At 37.0% G+C, this 22171-nt stretch overlaps 1 protein-coding gene and 1 long non-coding RNA gene across 18 annotated transcripts in view; one reads left to right on the forward strand and one right to left on the reverse strand.

The window, feature by feature from the left end:
* Positions 1–22171, reverse strand: part of PPFIBP2 (PPFIB scaffold protein 2) — a 138025-nt gene that overhangs the window by 84870 nt on the left and 30984 nt on the right. For 8 of the 17 annotated variants that reach the window (XM_087921180.1, XM_087921179.1, XM_087921169.1 and 5 more), the window contains exon 3: positions 14973–15187. In XM_087921180.1, coding sequence (XP_087777306.1) covers positions 14973–15187 — 215 coding nt within the window. Of the gene's footprint in view, positions 1–134; positions 667–3839; positions 4120–4243; positions 4396–14972; positions 15188–22171 lie in introns of those variants that run through there. The other 9 variants (XM_087921175.1, XM_087921177.1, XM_026705859.2 and 6 more) reach the window with 6 other exon arrangements.
* LOC148128134 (uncharacterized) lies at positions 4163–13012 on the forward strand. The gene is made up of 4 exons (XR_015740912.1): positions 4163–4287; positions 10217–10290; positions 11184–11272; positions 11427–13012. It is a non-coding gene; the product is annotated as an uncharacterized LOC148128134 (long non-coding RNA).

A 22171-nucleotide genomic window follows, 5' to 3' on the forward strand; every position in this document is an offset into this window, starting at 1 on the left:
CCCCAGTCCCCTCCCTCACAGTTTCAAACTGTAGAACAATTTCTCTCACAGTGGCAGAAAATGTAACATGCTTAAGTCTTCTCTCCCTATACACGCATTAAATTGTAAAAATCAAAAAAAGAAAAGTCACTTACCCTCTTTAGCCACGTGAAGTGTTTGTAAATATTAATCTCACTATCCATGCTTCGGGCCCATTGCAAAGATCTTCCCTCCGTTTGTAGCAATTTCAGCTTAGTTATGGAAAAGCACAAACTCTCCTTTACTCCCTTCTAGCTTGCAGAATGTCTGCACCTCTCTGACTTTAATATGTCCTTCAGGCTGACTCTAAACTTTTCTATGGTACTGTGTTTATACACAACTGCATAAACTTCAGGCTGCATTCCCCACCTCCCCTACTAGCAGCATCTGGCTTTTTTTAAAGAGGAGATCAGTCATCAACTGGCTCTCATATCGTTCTAAAAACATCAAAAGATACCTAAAGCCAAGTAGACTCAGAAAGAAAAGGAAAAGAGGGAAGCTCCCATAAGCGCAATTGAAGTCTGCAGCGAGAGTGTTCTCGTTTTGATGGTAAAGTAACAAGCTAAAAATTGCCAGGCTGTCACAGAGAAACTATTTTCAAGTAATGCCTTCTCTAGCTTTCTGTTTCAAGAGTGGCTGGAACTCATTACCCCTCAAGACCCTCTATTTCCTGTCTCAGTTTTTACACTGTGTTTATCGGAACAGTCTTCAGAGTCCCAGTTTATTTCAGGCTAGCTTTAGCCTAAAAATAAGCCCTTGCTCTTGAGAATTGTTAGTAGCTCCTTTCTCACAAATACTTGGAAAGTGACTTTGTCTGTGTAATGCCAAATATTCCACACTTGGTTGTTGTTTTTAAGTGTGGGGGATGAATGAGCATATCTCAAATTCATAACTCAACATTCTTTTCATTCACTGCTGCTGCAGCTGAAAACTGTATTGCCCTGGAGCACTCCAGCCAGGTTGCGATCACGTGAGGTTACAGGGCTCAGAGTGGGTTCCTACTTGTAGTTTTGTTGTGTCCCTTTCATCTTCTATGCAAAACCATTAGCTTTAGCTTTTGATTCATTCAAAGGAAAATATTAATAGAGAAAAATAATCACATGTTCTAAACAGTTTCACTCTGTGTATCCACTGAGGGTGCTCATTGCAGTGAAGTTTATAAAATTTGTCATTTTCAGTTGATTTGACAAAACTTACGTATTTGCCGATTTTGTGGAAAAATAGGAAATGTCTTGTTCCAAATCAACCTTTGATCCATCTTGCTTAATACTGCCTTCAATGATTGACAGCAAGCTTCCAAGGTTTCAAGGCCTTCTCCAGAGCTGCTCGGGGTGTCTAAATCTTAATCTTTTGCATATAAGATTAGTAGCTGTGCAACTAAGCTACTCTTTTCTCCTAATGAAATGCTACTAAAATATTGGTAAATACAATGTAGCCCACTAAAGTATGATAAGTATAATTCCTGCTGCTATCTGATCAGGAACGTTACTTTTTGTTATGGGGAAGTATATCAGAAGTTGACTGCATATTAACTACATAAATAAAAGCAAGTCTCACAGCAGTACCTTTCAAAGCAGCGGTTGCCAACTGGTGGGCCGTGAGAAAATTTTGGTGGCCCACAGAGAAATCTCACCCCCAGAGCACCCCCCCAAAGCAATTAATCCAGGCTGCACAGAAACACAAGGCTGCACAGCCCACATGGCCCGCGGGAACCCTCCCCGCCCACTCACTCTTTACCCAGCAAGCTTGCCTGCTAATAAATTGCTACTTTTCCTTTTTCTGACCATCATCTGTTCTGCTGTGCCAAGAGATTTAGATTAGCTAGGAAGCAGGAAATAGTTGGATTTCTTGCTTTCTAGCTAGTTTTTAGACCTTCGGCTCTGCTTTTAAGCACAGCCAAACCTCCCTTAGGACTGAAGGTTTTATATTCAGTGCAGACTCATGGCAAGCAAATTTGAGAGACTGAGCCACTGGCAGATAGATGGATCACTGAATGATTCTGTGAGCAACTCAATCTGCCTGCCTGCTTTGCCTGATTTTGGGTAAAAGTTGTTCTTTTTTATAAAAAATTCAATATTTATACAAATGTTTATAATATTTACATACAGCCATGCTCAGCCAGTCACATGACCACCAAGCCACACCCACAAATTAGGCCATGCCCACAGAACAAGGTGGTCCCTGAGATTTAAAATTATGAGTTTGGTGGTCCCTGTGGTCCAAAAGGTTGGTGACCCCTGTTTTAGAGTACTATCTTTTTTAAAGGGAGAGGAATCATATAACAGTGAAACAGATTCTTATAATTATGGAATTAAGGCTTTCAAAGCATCAAATTTACTATGTAGATCACCTATGATAAATTTAAGGACTCTGCTTCCAACTAATAAATTTGTTGCAGGATCCATCTGCTTTAGTCACTAGGACCAAAATTTTATTCTTTCAAGCTTTTGAACTTGTGCTGGTGTCCATCATCAGGGAACTTCTCTCTCTCTCCAGAAGAGGTGCACTAGACTGTTCTTTGTGTTGTATTTATATGGTTCCTGGTTGTGTATAGCTTTTAGTTGTTAATTAGGATGTTGACGGTGCCCAGTGCATTCTGTCTGGAAAGAGATAAATTCCCTAAAGATGGGTTCTAGCATGAGCATGAAAGCTTGGAAGAACCAACCTTTGGTCCTGGTGATCAGCTCAGATTGGATTCTGTAATAAAGTTTGTTCATCCAGTCCATTTAAGAGCAAAGCTATTTTTCCTCAAATGCAGTAATATTTGAAATAGCACTGTTCAATGGCATAATCTAGATGGGGTTGTTGACTTTGAAAGAGAGTATTCAAACTAGTGATTTAATAGACTTTCGAAGCAGAAAGGTACAACTCTGCTTTTGGCATCTATTTTTTACAATATTTTGTTGTTTCATCATTTATTGCACTAACCATCTTTGATGACTTCATCTTGAAAGGGAAATAAAAACAATGAATGTTCATCAGACAGGTGTTCAATGAACCAGGACAGTAAATATATAACATATATGCAGCAGATGGGTTGGTGGGAGTTTTCTTTCAGACTATAGATGGTGCTTGCCATTTCAAAAATCACTTTGTAGACAATTCAGTAATGCTGACAGTCATCAACAAAGGTAACCTATCAACCCCTACAAAATATTACCACCTATTATAGTATGTAATAATATATATTCTGAGGACCATTGGGAATCTAATTAAGCAGTGTGTCCCACTTCAAACTTAGAAAATTCTTCCAACAATTTTTTCTTTCCCAAACTGTAATCTGAAAGTCATATATGTCTTCTACATCCCCATTTGTGAGTGATACCTCAAACATTTCAGTAAATGAAGAACTTCTTATTTCTCTTATACTTGAGAGGAGTGCCCAAGAAGTAGAGAAGTAATTTTGTTTATAATTTTTTGCCTAAATAGAATCCCCAATGGCAGGAGAGAACCCAAACAGACTGTAGAATTAAAATCAGTAGCATTTGAATTGTTAATTTGAATTGTTTATTTAATTTTAATCATCGTAGCATAGCTAGTCAAGTTCCCTTCTCAGGGTAAATGTACTTCCCCTATACAGCCTGTAATACAGAATGAGTTCATAATGTTCTGAGTGGCAAAGCATGTCTTCCATTGTCTCAACCTTCATAAATATGTCACCGAATTGAGGTCTCCCTAACAAGAAATGAAAGTCTATAGCTAGAAAGCAAGAAGAGCTGAAAGAGAGACTGTCCTGCATGCCACATCAAATATTGACTTTCAAATATTGACAGCACTACTTTCATGGAGAAAACCAGCATAGTTAAAAAGATTCCACATACCTATTTCTGGTTCACTGACCTCCTCCAGGTTTCACATAACTGAACCTTGATCCTCTCACTGTTCTTCTTCACTACAAAGGAACTGAAACTTCCAGAGACTTTAATCCAACACTCTTTTTAGTACTCTCATGGTTAGGAATGTTGACTAAGTACATTCCAGTGAATCGCATGCCATCCTGTTACCTGCCTCTTAGTTTCAGGTCACAATAGCACTCCGGCCCCAGGTAATTTGGAGAAAGAGAGGTTTTAAACAAACAGTGAAACACTGAACAAACTATGTTCCTTAAATGGGTGAGGAACTTCAATAAACTTCCTCTCCACCTGTTCATTTCTTCCGCTCAGGATACAAGAAAATTAGTATTTTCAATTTTGAACAGTGATTTACATCTGTTGCTCTTACTTACAACTATAGGATGCCACTGAACAGGGATGTCTCTCTCCTCACTTGGTAAGTTGATTTAATACTGTGCTTTTATTTAGAAGAGTGCTGTGGCCATTTCCCCATGCCAGAAAACAAAAGTAAACTGTCAGTGAACATACTGCCAGCAACTTCCTGGAACAGATTCTCAAGAGTTAACCCTTGAGTTCATAAATCCAGTAAGTTTTAAGTAATTTCCTCCCTTTCCTTTGATGTTTATATCTGTGTTCTAAACACACACACATAAATACATGTCTCAATGGATTAATGAATTCCTTCACAGAATTGATTTTGTTTTACTGCCTCTTTTTAGTTTGTCTTATAATGACTTTGAAAATTCTGTTCTGATAAGTCTCTCGAACATTTTACAATGTTGTGTTTTGTTTTTTTTTAAAAAAACACATTAACACCAACACTGTCATAATATCACAATCAAATATCAGGAGCAATCTGTCTGGAAATTAGACTCTACCTAGAAAGAAAAACAATGGTAAAACACAACTGAATAGTTTGTTTTAAATTTTCTGTAGAACAAACAAGGAATTTACTGTAGTTTTTAGCAGCAGAAGGACTTGATGAACTTGCTTGCAAAATAAATTTTACTGAATGAATGCTGTATTAGATCACCACCTATTATCTTGCCACAAGGCTTAATTTTAGAAGAGAGATTTTGTTAATTAATTGAGCAAATATGTGTTTAAGTAGATATATGCAAGTGTACGTATAGTATATATTACATGTTTGTGTCCACTAATGGTTCATGTCCATATATGTGTACACTAAAGAGGAGTTTCACATGCACTCAGAGCTTAGAACCAAAAGAGCAAATTGAGCCCAAATATAAGTCCTAGATAAACCAGCATAAAACTGGAAACAGAATATTCCTTGTAAGCAGAGCAAAACCAGGTTCTCCATATATGCTTCTTAATCTCCATGGCATAAAAAAGTAAAATATGCAAAAGTCCTAAAGTTTCTATTCATAAATAGAAAAGGAGCAGATTGATTTCTGTCTGGGTATTCATTTACTTCATTTCTACACTGGTTTCATGGAAATAATAAAAAAAAACTATGCATGGTCCAGTTAAAAGCATACAAAACCTGAAGCACAAAAATTAGAAAAAGCAAAAAATACTCAATGTACCCTGGAAGACCTTTATTTTCATCTGTTACGAGAGGGAGGTTAAAGTTAGGGCTACTCTACTTTTCAATGGATGGTTGGTTCAGAGAGTTGGTGCTGCTACTATCAAGGAGATTTTAATAGATACATGTGATCCTGAGCTTGGTGCAAACCAGAGGTGGTATTCAGCAGGTTCTGAACAGTTCTGGAGAACTGGTAGTGGAAATTTTGAGTAGTTTGGAGAATTGGCAAATACCACCTCTGACTGGCCCCATCTATTCTCTGCCTTCCAAGTCCCAGCTGATCAGCTGCATCTTCTATTGTTTCCCTGCACAGGAGAACGGAGCTGGAAGGCAGGTTAGTGGGGTGGGGAGGGAATGGGAATTTTGCAGTATCCTTCCCGTCATGCCCACCAAGCCATACCACGCCCACCAAGCCACGCCCACAGAATCGATAGCAAAAAATGTTGAATCCCACCACTGGTACAAACCCAAAGAGGGCTTTGTAGGTTAACACATTGTATCCAGAACCTAACAGAAAACCAATATATGTTTGTGGCCCAAATGTATTTGTTCCATAACTAAGAGTCAGTCAAGAGACAGTAATTAATTTATAGACAACTTAATTTTAAATCAAATGAAGCTTCTGAGTGATCTTTAAAGACAGACCCATGTAGAACACATTGTAAGTGTAGACAAAAGCATAAAGAGGTACCACTGGAGCTCCCCAAATACACCAATGGACAATATTACCTCTGCCTTGCTGGACCTCAATTTTAGCCTGTTTTCTCCCACCTAGACCCTCACAACTCAAGTACTGGGATAGGACCTCACTAGCCTCGCCATCATTGACCAAGGTAGAAATGTAAAGCTGAGTATCATCATCATATTTATGAAATGAATAGATAGATGACCTCAAAAAAAGAGATCTCAAAAAGATGATCTCAAAAAGCTCAAAAATGATTCCCCCCCTCCATCATGACCTCTCATAGAACTGCAGTTTAGAAAGGTTATTGGAGAACCACTGGAACTAATACTATGGGCAGAGTGGATAAAAACCAATTATTATTTTTTTTAAAAAAAATCTGATTTTTAAAATTTAAATCTATTTTTTTTAATTTTTATCAAATTTATTTTAATAAAATGCTTTTGGAGTAAACATCTATCTAAAAATATTTTTTAATCTTTAAAATACATTAATAATTTAGTTTATTCAGCATGAAATGGAGCTTTGTTATGTAGCATGAGGCTGTATATTCTGCAATATTTACATTTTTGGTAAAGTCATTCAATGAATCCAAGCTCTGCAAGCTGAACAGGAAACTAATAATAATGATTCTAACTACAAGCAAAAATGAGTCCTTACATTTAAAGAGCACCTGTCATTTCAGATCCATCATGGCACAGCCTGTTAGCGGGCATCCATTCACCTGCTGCTTGCCAAATCCCTCCCCTTGTTGTATCACCGCTGCATCACCAGCCGTCCCATTAAAGTGAATGGGACTGTCAGTGAGTCAACAGCAAGTCAGAGAAGCTGCTCCAGGACAGAGATGCCACTTGCTCTTTAATTTTTTTTTATTTAAATCGAGTTGATTTAAATCAAGCTTTTTTACTAGTGATTTAAATCACGGTTGAAATCATGAATGAAATTGGCTTGATTTAAATCAAATCCACCCTGACTCTGGGTAATGTGTATGGATAGCACTCTTATTTACTCCAGCTTTAACCTTTTCATGTACACGAACAGAAAAGGGGTGGAAGCTCTCCTCAGTTCTGCATAAAATGAATGGGATGTTGTGGGGAAAATGCCCACTTCAACAAAGAACCAAACATTTGTAGACAGAGGTAATAAAGTATTTTTCATTGCCACGTACAATTACAGAGATCACTGGGCTCTCAACAAAAGAATGCAAAAGATCTTCAAGCTAAATAAGGTTAGGGATTATATATCAAGCTCCCACAGTGGTGCGATTCAAAAATTGTTACTGTTAGGAATTTATGTCACCTAACAGGTATTTGGGTTAGAAATATACAAGCCAGAGTAGATATTTTAGTACTATGTCTTTAAGAGATTCCAAAAACTGCAGTTGGATGTGGTTTTTCAAATGGCCATAAGATGGAGCCAGAAACCTGGGTTGTTTAGCCTTAGTCTCAGAAGAGAGTGTGAGTGTATCTCTATTTCCTTCTGTTGGAAAGGATTGCCGTTCCTCCATTTCTTCTAATTGACTGATATTACTGGATTTGATGTAAGTCTGATAGTGAACTGTTTTTGACACTGGAATTTGTTATTGGATTATCCCTGGATTGAAAAAACTGACCGATTTACCTGTGAATGACTTTTGGACTGCCTATTTTGAACTTTGTTTAAACCTTTATTGAAAGTAAAACCCTACATTTACTGTACAGTGTAGCTGTGTGCTACATGTGTATTATTCAAACACTACTCTCTATACATCTCCCTGTATGCGCTCATTCTTCTAACGGAGAATTACCTCAACATTGGTTATGGGCCCAGGCCATATCAGGCTCAGATAACTGAGAGTTAGTGTGAATGCACAGTACTGTATACAGACAGCTGTTTACTGTTTAATTGTGGTTTACTATCCTGGTAAAGATGGCACAAGTCACTTCAACATGTCTATCACTGATAACCCAATTGGATGGAACAAACTGTTTCCTGGTCTATGAAATGCAGTCTACTGCTGTGTAAAGAAGGTTTATGGAATGTAGTTCAAATGTAAATGCTTGGGATCCAGCTAATGAGGATGATGCCAAGAAGCTTGCTGACTTTAAACAGAACAACGATCAAGCTCTTTGTATAATTGGACTAACACTGAGTGACCAGCAGCTAGTCCATATTCATGGAGAAGAGTCTGCTGCTAGGTGTTGGGAGAATTTGAAGAGGATTTATGTTCGTGACAGTGTAGGTGCACACATACAACTTACACGCAAACTGTTTAGAGCACGTCTTCTGAAAGGTGGAGATATGTTAGCTCATTTAAACTTCATGAAAAGAACTTTTCAAGAGCTCCATGAAAAGGAACCGATATTTTCAGAGCTGCATCAAGTTTACATCATTCTTTCCTCGTTGGATGAAAGTTATGATGATTATGTATCTTCACTGGAAGTCCTGCCCAGAGATAAATTGACATTGACTGAAATAACTGGAAGATTGTTAGAAGAAGCAAGAAGACGGCTGGATAGGGACCAACTGAGGAAGGAGCAACCACAAGAGGATTTATCTTCTACTGCCTATACTGTTAGGAAATGTTTTTCTTGTGGGGCTAGGGGACATATAGCTAGATTATGTAAGAAAGGAAAACAACAGAATATTGGCAAACACCAGAAGGCTAAGAAGAATGTTAGTTTAGCTATGTCTAGCAATTCAACTGTAAACCATGATTTGTGGGTTGTTGATAGTGGAGCATCACAGTGCATTACTAAAGATAGAAAAAGGTTTGTAAAGATGTCCACGAGTAAACAACATGTATCATTGGCAAATGGATGGAAGATTAAAGCATCAGGTAAAGGTACTGCATATTGTTCTTGTATAAACAAACATTTAACTATGTTATATGTACCTAAACTGAAATTTAATTTGTTATCAGTAAGGGCTTTAGTTAATCTTGGTTATGTAGTAACCTTTAGGGGAGATAACTATATAATAGAGAAAGAGGGTAAAAGTGTTACTGCTATTTTAAAAAGTGATTTATATGTAATACATGATGACTAGTTGAAGATGGCTAACTCAGTTTATAAAAATGTTAAGCATTTACTGCATAGACATCTAGGGCACATTAATTTCAAAATGCTCAAACAAACTGTTGAATTGTCAGAGGGAGTAAAATTGAAACCCTGTAGCAAGCATTTACACTGTAATGCTTGTAGTCAAGAAAAAAGTAAGCTTACTCCAGCAAACAGACTAAATGGGTTTAAGACCAAAGAACCTTTAGAAGTTGTTTTTGCTGACATAATTGGTCCTAAGAAACCAAGTTTAGGAGGTACCTGCTATATTTTGAGTATTATGGACCATTACTCACGATATGGTTTCTGCTATCTTATGAAAAACAAAACAGAAACATTCCAACATTTCCTTAACTGGCTAAGGTTTGCTGAGAGAAAAATGAAAAGTAAAGTAATTTTACAAATGCTTAAAAATGGAAATAACTCATCTGGCTAATCCAAAGGCTGGATAAAATACAACTCTCAGCTTCATCAATTCCTGCCAGCCCTTCTTTGCCATTCAATTTTTTGTTATTCAACTGTAAAGTGAAGAATTTTCTTGAGAAAAATAGATTGTACACAATCAAATGCATTTTTAGATCTTTCAGTTCAGAATAATCATAGACACTAAACCAGTAAATTTGAATTTTTTCTGATATATTACCTCTTTAACACTCAGAATAAGATTTATATAATAATCACACAGTTTATTTCCAGTTCAGTAATCCTTCTGGGAACTAATGTTATATGCCACAAATGCTATATACATATACATATATATCTTCCAACCAAAATTCTCTCAAAAATTCTCTCCCACTTATGTAAGTGGGATGGAAATTATACATGTTCAAATATTCCTTTTTGTCATCATTTCCATAATAGTTTTCATTATGCTGATAATCACCAATGGAATATAAGTCAGCATCAATATTTCCAAAATTAAAGTTATATATTATATTATGTTAAAAATGTGATGATAGTTCTAAACTTTAAAATTGATTAAAATAGATGTATTGGCTATAGCAACACTTCAATAGCAATGGAAAGAAAGCTACTGATTTAGGTAAGGGAAAGAAATAAGATTGTGACAACCTTTCCGCTATATATCACCCTATCCCAGTGAGACCGTGAAAATCCTGAACTAGTGCTTAGAAGATGTGAAGATTTGGATGGGGCAAATCAGAGACACTGTTTGTAAGTAAACATTTAAGCATTCCACTATTGGTGCTGATAGTAATTATCTTAGTGTTCACTCCAAAAGAGGTAGATCTTGATTATGAAGCACTCCAGAACTCTTACTTAAGCAAGAGACAGAAGCCGTGGCTTTGACCCAGCTTTTTCTGGGTGTACCAATTATGTAAAAATGCAAGTGGAAAAATGCATGTAAAAAATGGGGACCACTTTGGTGGGAAGGTAACAGCGTTCCATGCGCCTTTGGCATTTAGTCATGCTGGCCACATGACCATGGAGATGTCTTCGGGCAGCGCTGGCTCTTCGGCTTTGTAACCAAGATGAGCACTGCCCCCTAGAGCCGGAAATGACTAACACCTATGTGCGAGGGGAACCTTTACCTTTATCAATTATGACTATCTAGTTATAAATATTCTTATGACAGTAACTCATGTCTTGGTCATTACCTTATTTATGTAATCTGAAAGACTGCCCAATTTAAAAGGACCATGGGCAGCACATAATGTTCAAAACAGATAAAAAAACCCAGCAATTAATCAAAAGAAAAATGGCACAGAAGATTTAGCATAACCCATTGAAGAAGAGGGTTATTTAGGGTTTTCTAAAACAAAGTCAGGGATTTAAATAAGAATTAAAAGTCATCTGCAAGGTACATTTGTTCAGGCCACAAGCCTTGTAGTTGGCTTTCACTTGAACCTCTCCCTCTCCCTCCTGCAGCTTCATTTCGATAAGGATCTTTTTAAAAGCATACTGCTATTTTGAAAACAATCTCTTGAATTGTGGCAACATATATGTTGTACAATAGGTAATTAATACATATTTTTATTTATTTGCCTTGAAATAATTTGATTCAGAGGAAACTAACTCTTCGTGATTATACAACATACTATTTCCAGGCCAAGAACAATCAACTGATGGACTGCAAGTTGTCTCCCATGTGTGTTTTTTCCAACTCTACCAAAAAAAGTTTGCCAGATGATAGTGGGTATGTTCCCATTGATTTTCAGCAGAAAATGCATTGAAAGCTTAATGAAGGTGTAAAACACATCTACACTAAAGAAAAGCAGGGAGAGGAAATGAGACAAATTTCAGATCTTGGTCCCTAAACATAATATAACTGATTTCCACCTTTTTTCCAGCACAAAGGTAAATAGTAATAGAATGGAACCCTGAGCTACAGAAAGATTGCCTGCATCTCCTCTACACACCATTGAAATTAAAGTGTTGAACTCAGAAGAAGAAAAACCCAGAACATTAGCAGCTTTGCAACAACTATATTGCTTATCTTTTACCATTAATATTACAAATGCTATCCAGTGATATTTGCTAAAAATATCTACTAAAATGCTTAATATTTGTAAAGTTGATAAAAAGGGAAGTGGTAAACAGCCTGTTGAACTTTAGAGACTTGTAATGAAGCACTAGGACTGTAACTGGAAATTTTGGCCTCGGGTTTTGCTTTTTATTCACTAACTAAACATTTTGAGCCACTGTGTGGTATTACTTGAACTAAAGGCTTACTGGTGGCAGATATTACTCTAATTACAAAGTCTCATTTTACTGTCCTCATATCACTTCTCTGTGGGGTTGATATAGCAGATAAGAAAAAAGAAATTACATTTCAGGTTTGTTTATAAAGCAATTGAAGGAGACCAACTTGATTGATGGAGAACATCTGGGCTATATATCCCCATGTATTTCAAACCATTGTACTGCCCAAAAATTAAGTTATTATGCCCAAGAAAAAGAAAATAACTATATAAAACTTATTTCTAGAGCAAATAGACATTTTGCTAATATCATCATTTTATATAATTTCCTACTTGGATGCAAAATGGTTTCCAATAACAATACTCTAAGGGTATGACTTGGGAAAATAACTTTGCATAGAGCAAAGTAAAACAAATAAAACAAAATAAAATAAATCATGCAAACCTAATTTTAACTACATTATTATAAAGCAATGGATTACTCTTTCGTAGGGGAATATGAAACATTTCAAATTCGAATCATCTTTAATTTTAAATTGGTAGCTAATTGGAAGACTGCGTCCAAGATTTCACTGAACAGAAATTAAATCTGTTGGGTACCCTGCATATGACTCTAAGACCCATTCTAAGAGAGTTCAGCTGTGATGTCTCACGTAAACAGACTTTGATTTACAATGTGTCAGTCCTCAAAGTAAAAGAGGAAAAAAAGTTAATGATGGGAAAAATGTTAGGAGAGCTTTTGCCACTAATTGTTTTTACTGGAAAAAAAAATCATAAGTGCAACTCTAAAAACCACTGCTCCACCTATTTTAAAAAGTAACCCTTAAATTAATTTCTTAATGGGAATGCAAAGTTAGCAATGTCTATTCTATGAAACCAGTTCCGAAGCTTCCTAATAATTTCTATCATAAGACACTGATAACTGAAATGTTGCTCATATGATGCAGAGCAGATCTATCAGAACAATACAAAGCTTTTCATCTTGAAGAGATGCAAGGGAATCTTGTTCTAGGACAATGTTAAATATAATAAATTAAGATTTCTTTATTCTGTTTGACCAACTTGATATAGGATTTTAAACTGGCCATATTTTAAATGAATATTAAAATACTTTAATCAACAAAAGAACAGTATAGAATTCATAGTTGATTTATGTTTATTTTAGTTCTCTCAATACTACTTTGCATTATATGCTGAAGATTCATTACCATGTTGAAATAAACCAGTAGAACCAATTCATTTGTGCCTTAGCATTTCCTAATGTTATGATTGCCATGAATACTTATCGGCAGAAGTAATGCAAATAAGCTTAAATATATATCTGAAAATATATACTCTTTAGACAGTTCATTTATATCAATTCATCCAATGATAACATGAAGATAGTATGAAAAATATTAATTAGGAAAAAAGTGTAGCGCCTCTTTGGAAACAATTTCCTGTACAGGAAACTATTACTAGCTGACAACACATTCATTTTCTTGTAAGCTTATTTCAGAGCAGCAAATTAGATGTCAAATGGAATAATACAATTTCCTTTCTCTCTACCTATAATTAATATTAGGATGGTCACAAATGAAGCACAGAATTTTTTGAAAGTTAACTTTACAGAGAACTATAGGAAAGTAAAATTAATAAAATAAATCATACAAACTTTATAATTTTAGCTATATTATTATTAAGTAATGGATTAACCAGAACAAAATCCTTCAGATTTAAAGCTTAAGAGGGTAGAGGTAATATTCAAAATACAACACAACAAAAACGCCTTTTAACAATTTTAAGGAAGTGTACCATGCAGATTAGAAATTCTTCTGTTGCGAGAGTTTGTAAACCTATTCAAAAACTTTTAAGGTGTTTTGAAATCTGCAAGTGCCATGAGTTCTCAATATTACAGACTTCATTATGAAACACTACTTCTGTGTTGAAACTAGGGCCCTTAGCTATCAAACCAGCTACAAGTATTCCAAAGCTGTAATGCATGTTAACTTGATTCAAAGCACATATACATACTGTATTAACTTTCAGATTTCTTTTGCATATCAAGTTCCCTGTCAATGAGGAGGACAAATTCATGAAACTACTTAAAAAAAAATCTCTATTGTTCTGGAAGCAAAAACTGTCTTGCAATAGCTTACTTTTCTATCCACATAGAATAATAGAGTTGGAAGGGACCTCCAAGGCAGCGGTCACCAACCGGTGGGCCAGGGACCACTGGTGGTCCGCAAGAAAATTGTGGTGGTCAGCAGAGAAATGTCACCCCAAAGCACCCCACAAAGCAATAAATTCAGGCTGCACAGGTACACAAGGCTTCCATCACTTGCACTGTGAACAACACGAGGTAGTGAGGGGAGGGGGGGAAGGGCAGAGGGGGAAACTTGCCCCACTCATCCCACATGCCTGGCCTGGCCTGGCCACCAGGCTGCTTTTTAACACTTCTTTCTTCTTCTGCTTTTGGCTGCACACAGGGAAAGCAGCAAAAGTCTTTCTTTTTCTCCCACAAACTCTGCCAGAAATGAGTCTTTGGGACTCTACAAGGCATCCTGCTCCAAGAGGCTGCACTGGCAAAGACTCATTTCTGGCAGAGTTTGGGGAAGAGAAAGAAAGACTTCTGCTGCTTCTGCTACTTTCCTTGCATAAAGCCAAAACTCTCTCTCTCTCTTTTCCCCTGAGAACGAAGCTGGAAACGGTATCCCAAATAAAGAATGATCGATCGAAAAACAGGGTGGGGAATTTTCCTGCAGATTTTTTTCCTGCAGCCACTGTCAGTCAAAATTCATATTAGTGGTCTGTGGGGTTTAAAATTATGAGTTTGGTGGTCCCTGAGGTCCAAAAGGTTGGCAACCCCTGCTCCAAGGTATTATTCTATCCATCTACCTCTTCTGTTGCCACTTTTTTGTAGCAGCCCATCCAAGTGAAAGCCTCAGATCTGCTGCTATGTTTGATGCAGTCCTATTTTCCCACGTCATTGTAGTTGTGCTTTTAAAGTTGTAGCAACGTTTCGGCAGAATCTCATCTCATATATACAGAAGCCTGATGATGGCAGATGAGATTTTGCTGAAACGTTGCTACAACTTTAAAAGCACAACTACAATGACGTGGGAAAATACCCGAACAAAGCTGAATGCCATACATGTAAGTACCCGCGAAAACTTAAGAAAACATTTATATATATATATATATTGCTTTACTTACCAGATGTTCCTCCAGCCACTCATGTATGCAAGCTACTGTAGCTCCTGGCACTTGGTGCCATAAAGCTTCTTTCTCTTGAGGATCCTTGAGCATTTCCAACGCTACCTTCAAATCTTCCAAGAGGTGCAAAATTTGAAGTGAGCCAAAATACACTGATTGAGCAGGTGACACCATATCATAGACACCATTTGTATATTCCGCAGCTGCCTTAGTACCTAAAAGGAAACAAGAGAGTTAACAGAGAGAGTTCAATAAAAAGCTGAAGAACCAGATTAAAGAAAACTGGTTATTTGTTTATATACTGGAAAATCCTTGTGCATTTTATGTATTAGAAAGTACTCTCCGATTCCTTGATGTAATGTATATTCTTTTAAGTTCAACTGTATCTTATTTGACTAGGCTTCTTAGAAGATTTAACTTATGGCATACCAACCAATTATAGACAAAAGCTTCAAATACACTTACAAAAAGATGTAAATTATTGCATAGTTCTATTATAAAAGCTTTGACAGATATCTTGTAGGAGATCCTTGATGTTTTTAGAAATAGTTCTTTGCAAATTATTTTTTCAATATTTTATAATGCTGTGCTACCTCTCGACCAGGACAGCTTGCCATCATTAATGGAACTAAGAATTCTGAACTGTATCAGCAAATTCTGAATGAAAATCTCTTGGTACCTTTCTGTGAACTAAGGCTCAAGGAGAAATGGCTCATGCAACAAAGCAACAATCTAAAACACACCAATCGTATAACAAAATAATTAAAGCAAAAGAAAATTAATGTTAATGTTTTGGAATGGCCAAGTCAAAGTCTGACCTTAATCCCACAGAAATGTTGTGGAAGTGGGCAGTTTTGGGAAGGAAGCACATCAACATCTCTGAGTTGGAGCTGTTCTGGAAGGAAGAATCAACTAAAATTTATATGTAGGAATTATCACTAGTTATCAAAAACATTTAGTTGCAGTTACTACTGCCCAGCGGTGACATATCAGGTACTATAAGCAAAAGTTCACATGCTTTTGCCACACACAAATATATAGCTTTGGATCATTTTCCTAATAAATAAATCAACAATTATGCTTTTGACTCATTTGTTTAATTGACTTCTCTTTTTCTGGTTTTAGGATTTATGGGGAAACATGTTACATTTAGATCATATTTATGCAAAAATATTAAAAATTAAAAGAGTTCACATTTTTTAAGCACTCTATATACAGAAGGAACTTGCTAAAACAGCAAAGGTTTTCATTAATTGGCACATTAACTCTGAAATATATATATAGGTCTTGGCGTGTTCGGGTCTTTTCCCATGTAAGATTGCTAGCATCTTGGCAACATTTCGACGAGGTCCCACTCACCATCTTCAGGCTGATGCTTTCAGCTTTGTGCTTGTTGCTCAAAGAATATATATATTCTTAAGTTTTCGCGGGTATTTGTAAGTATAGTATTCAGCTTTGCTTGGGTATTTTCCCACGTCATTATAGTTGCTACAACTTTAAAAGCACAACTATAATGACATGGGAAAATACCCGAACAAAGCTGAATACCATATACACACACACACACACACACACACACACACACGCATATATACACATACACACACCCACACATACATACATACATACATAAATTGGTAACTTGAAATTACTTTGAACAACCATAAGATGTCACTGTCCTTTCAAGGACAAATCAGTGATATAAATATTTATGACAAAACCTAAAGGTATATATATATTTTACTATGATCAGAACAATACAATTAATTGGTCTTCATGTTTGTAGGGTAGTATTCTTACATGTGTGTGTGTGTGTGTGTGTGTGGTATTCATTGCTACAACTTTAAAAGCACAACTATAATGATGTGGGAAAATACTCAAACAAAGCTGAGTACCATACATATAAATACCTGCGAAAAATTAAGAACACACTTCCTCACTAGTCCAACTCATGAAAGCAACAGGTCATAGCATTGAGTTCAATGGCACCAAAACCCTAGCCACTTTAGAAAACCCCACCTACAGAATTATCAGAGAAACCATAGAGATTGAAAAAAGACCTGAAAGCATGAATAAAAGAGATGATTCCACCAGACTGTCAATCGTTTGGAAGCCTGCACTCACAAACAAAAAAATCTCCACACCACAAGCCAGGCCAACACCTGGGCACAAACAGACTCCCCCTGATACCTCCAGCTCAAACACACCCCAACCAGGCACCCAGATGAAATCTAGCTTCCTAATAAATGATAGCCGTCCGTTTACTTGGAGCCAAGCCACACTAAAAGCCTCCAATACAGGAAACACAATGTTGCCAGCCAATCAAGACAGCAACAAAAAAAGCTACAAAACAGACAGAAGATATTAGAAACACCAATCAAGCAGAACACAGCAAACTCCAAGACCAATAACACAGACCAAGACTCCCAACCAATCAGGATGAAGAAAAAACCATTCTGGCACAGCGTAGGCTAGCACCAAATTTAAAACAGAAATGGCTGTGAAAGTCTGACTCACAGACGAACGCTATACAAAAGCCTGATGATGGCAGATGAGATTCTGCCGAAACATTGCTACAACTTTAAAAGCACAACTATAATGACGTGGGAAAATACCCGAACAAAGCTGAATACCGTATGTATGTATGTATGTATGTATGTAGATAATCTTACACTAAAAAAGTAATTATTCAGTGAAAAAAATAAATATATTACTGCATAATGATTAATCAACAGAAAACAGTTCCATATAGTAAATATAGATAACCATATAATCATTTTAATTCTCACATTATATCAAGATGATATGGCAACAAAATTCATCATCTTCTCATTTTAGAACAATGACTTTTCAAAAATAGATAACAGAGTTTAATCCAGGAAAACTATTTTACTGTTCAAACCCTGGTTTTTTCATGCATGTAAAAACTTGGCTTGTTTGTCAGAGAATTGTTTGGTCTATTGCCAACAAAGTAATTTGTTTAAACTTTATTTGAGAAAGATATCAAATGAATAAAAAACGTTCACCTAAACCTCTCCCTATGGTCAGTCCAGGTAGCTTTCACTTAGCAACTGCCCTGTTTAGCAACCATTCAAAGTTACAACGGCACTGAAAAAGTAACTTCACTACTGATCCTCACACCTACGGCTGTCGCTGCATTCTATCATGTGATTAAGATTAAGGAGCTTTGCAGCTGAAGGGTTTTTATGACTCTTGCGGTGTCCCATAGTCACGCAATCACCATTTCTATGCTTCACAGCTTGCATCCAACAAGCTGAGTCTGTAGAGAAAAGGGCAGTAAAAGTGAAAATCCTAGTTACATGATGTTTCGCTTAATGACCATGGCAGATGTGAGGTAAGTCCATCACAGTTGGGCGACGTCTCACTTAATAACAATGACACTTAGTGATTGAGTTACCGGCCCCAATTGTAACAATCAATCAACCAGATTTCTATGGAAAACTGACAGTGAGATAGAAAGGCAGCAGTGCAGTTGTCAGCAGCGACACAAAGCTTGCACAGGCATTTTTCTTTATGGAAATAAGCGAAAACATGGAACCGTGGTGCAATGTGAAAGTCACAGAAGAGAAAGGGATGTGTGTCATTCACTTCTTCTCAACCAAGAAAGTGATGTCAATTATTAACCTGCAGGTTACTTATTACCTGTCTCCACTACATATTTTAATTGGAAAATACCAATCAATTCAGATAATGATCTTCTAGTCAAAACATACGTTCCAGCCTTTATAAAGACTTTTATTTACAACATTTATGGGGCAATTTTCACTGCCTATTCTAAAGCTAACTTTCAGTGTAAAGATTTGGGATTTAAAAAAAAATAACTCTGCTTCATCTTCAGATAATAGGGCTATCATTAAAAAAAACCTAACACTTTATTAAACATTGATAAAACCTTTTAAAAATCAAGCTCAGCTCCTGCTGACTAAGTACTGTAGACTTATCCATATAGATTTTTATAGAAATTTATTTTATAGAAATATTTCTTCCAGGTCATAATTAAATGGATTTGCAATAGAGGAAAAAGTGGTTGGCTGTGATCTTGCTGATCGCTCATTTGCCCCAGAGCATTTCCCTTTCTAGAATATATCCCTATGTTCCATAGCTGATTATGAGCCATGGTGGTGCAGTGGTTAGAATGCAGCACTGCAGGCTATTTCTATTGACGGCCAGCTGCCAGCAGATCAGCAGTTCGATTCTCATTGGCTTCAAGGTTGACTCAGCTTTCCAGCCTTCTGAGGTGAGTAAAATGAGGACCCATATTGTTGGGGGAAATATACTGACTCTGTAAACTGCTTAGACAGTGCTGTAAAATACTGTGAAGCAGTATATAAGTCTAAGCGCTATTGCTATTATCAGAAGACACACAGAACTATTAGAAGTTGAATAGAGGAAAGGGTCTTTAATAATTACATCAACTTACTTCAGAAAGCATGTCCAAATGAGACAATGCTACATATAAGAATAATATATCTGAATCATCAACATAATTCATCTTCTTGGAATGCCAAGAATTTGGAGCATCTTAAAGAGGCAAACTCTATTCTGAGAAAGACCATTTTAAGGAGTGCTACCATTTGAAGTTTTTAAATGATACTTACTTTTTTTTAAAGTTTAAACTCCTGCTTAATGATCATGAGGAATGTTCTTCCTCTTTCTACCTGATTATTTTAATTTCTGCAATGAGGAAGGTGTTTTAGATTAGCATACCATAAATGCAGCATTCCATATATTCCAGAATATGAGTTTCCTGAAAATACAAGAGAAAGGCCAAAGTGTGCTTAACTACATCCATTTATGTATATGGAGATTCCCAGTCATCCAGGTCATGGTTGTCCTAAAGGTGCTTTTTCAAAAGGCAACTAGACATTTTTCCTTAGGACGTTTCACTTCTCATCCAAGAAGCTTTTTCAGTTGAGACTGAAGATGAAAGGATTTATATTCATTGCGGTCAGTTACAAATCCTAATATAAATCCTTTCATCCTCCACCATTCTGTCACAACTGAAGAAGCTTCTTGGATGAGAATATCTTTAAGGAAAAACGAAATGTAGTTGCCTTTGAAAAAGCACCCTTGGTACATTCATTTGTCTTTTACTGAGCCAATAGTTATGATTATCCCTGAGTAGCTGGTCTGAATTGAAGGGGAAAACTATCATCCAGTGTTGTCAGTTTGACAGGGGTAGCTCTATCCTTATTTGTCTGAAAATTCATTTTATTTAGAAGAGTTGAAAAGTTGAAAACTGACGTTTACAAAATTCTCCAAGAGAGCTTTTCTTGTGTCTGTGTGTGTGCAGAAAAATAGGCCCAGCACAGGATGGAAGAAACATAATATTGCATCCATCTTCTAATCACAAACAGATGCTGTGTTATTTTTAAGCTAAATTGCTGCAGCAGTTGCTCTACTAGTCCTTTCACTTTCTGTCTGGAAAGAAAAAAAACACCAATTAAGAAAGCAGGAGTCTGCCCACAGCAGGATTCAGCTTGCACCTCTATTCCCTCTCCCAAATATATGTAGAAATGCTTATTTTTAACTCCGCATTTCCCATTTAAATAACTGAGCATGAAGAGAGATCTGAAAATGAATCTTCTCATTTCATGTTAACTTAAATTTATATTTCTGTTTATGTAGCCAGAAAGATAACACGAATTAAGCACATTACATATATTATAAAAAAAAGTAAATAAATACAAAAGAGCAACCCCAAAACATATTGTTTTCATCTTCATTCCTCTTTCAAGTTTATTACTATAATCTTTAAAATGTTCTCATTATTTAGAAAGCTATAATCTCTACTGCATGTTTAAAACCCTGGTTTGTGCTCTCTCTTGCATTCATTTATACAGTTTCTTTAAAGTTGAGTTGCAAGCTGCCCAGAGTCATTGACTAAGATGGGGGCGGGCTACAGAAATTGAACAAACAAACAAAGACTTCAATTAAGAGAAATGCACACACAAACCTTAAAATCAAGTGCTAAAATGATTTCTGAATTTTTAAAAAATAAATACCATGCCTCTTTCCTAGTATTGAATTTTCAAATTTCGAACACTTTCACTTTACAATTATTATACAGTGAGATTTCTGGGTGCTTCAGAACAGAAGAATATGTGACATATAGAACGTGGTAGTTAAGTGCAGAACTGCAGGCAAATTCTTCCTACAGCCTGGAGTTTGATCCTGATGGAGCTCAAGGTTGCCCTCAGGCAACTCCCTGGACACGTCCTTGCAATTTTTTTGAAAGATTTTGAAATAGCTTGCCATTGTCATCTTCTTCCTAGGCTAAGAGAGAGGGACAGGCCAAGGTGGGAGTAGAATTCATAATCTTCCAGTGGTTAGTGCCTTAACCACTAAAAACCACATTCTGCTGGAGCAGTGGCCCCCAACCTTTTTTGTACCACAGCCGGTACAAAATGTACAAAATGATCCATGGACCGGTACCGGCATCAGCATGCACGACCAAGGCAAGGCAAGCTGAACGACCAGCCAGCCAGCTGTCCCCCGCTTCTCCCTGCCACCTTCAACTCCTCCTTTGTACCTTCTCGTGGTCGATGGGCTTTTCTTAATCTCCTCCTGAGTAACGCAAGACTCCACCTCCATCGGGATGGCTCTTCGTTCGAAGCCGCCCCCCCCTTCGACGAAACTAAGCACCCAAATGCCGCTTTCCGACGACCGACAAGCTCACCCGGAAGCACTTTCTCAAGTGCCGTCGAAACAAGATGGCGGCACCCAAGCAAAATAGGTGGCCCGGTACAAATTGATCCACGGACCGGTACCGGTCCAGGGCCCGGTGGTTGGGGACCCCTGTGCTAGAGAGAAGTTCCCTGAGGATGGGCTCCAGCACGAATCTAGAAGCTCAGAAAGACTAAACCTCTGGTCCTGGTGACCAATTTGCAGCATTATCCTAGGGCACATCTACAGCATTTATTTACTGATTGATATGATTTGATTTGTCAATCGCTTACAAGATAATAGGTATAAATATAAACATGAGTAAGAACACGGGAAATAGGTACAAATAAGTGGAGACAGTAGGACAGGGATGGTAGGCATGATTGTGCACTTATGCACACCCCTTAATGCATGCCTTCGGTCACCTTAACTACTATACCAAACTGACTCTTGCTATAGTTTAGGACATCCTAACGCTAATGTGCTTGTTCACAAATGTTAAACTGGAATGA

The sequence above is a fragment of the Pseudonaja textilis genome, chromosome 1 (genome assembly GCF_049901715.1).
Source record: "Pseudonaja textilis isolate UNSWEBS1 chromosome 1, rPseTex1.2, whole genome shotgun sequence".
In the NCBI taxonomy this organism is placed as follows: Eukaryota; Metazoa; Chordata; class Lepidosauria; order Squamata; family Elapidae; genus Pseudonaja; species Pseudonaja textilis.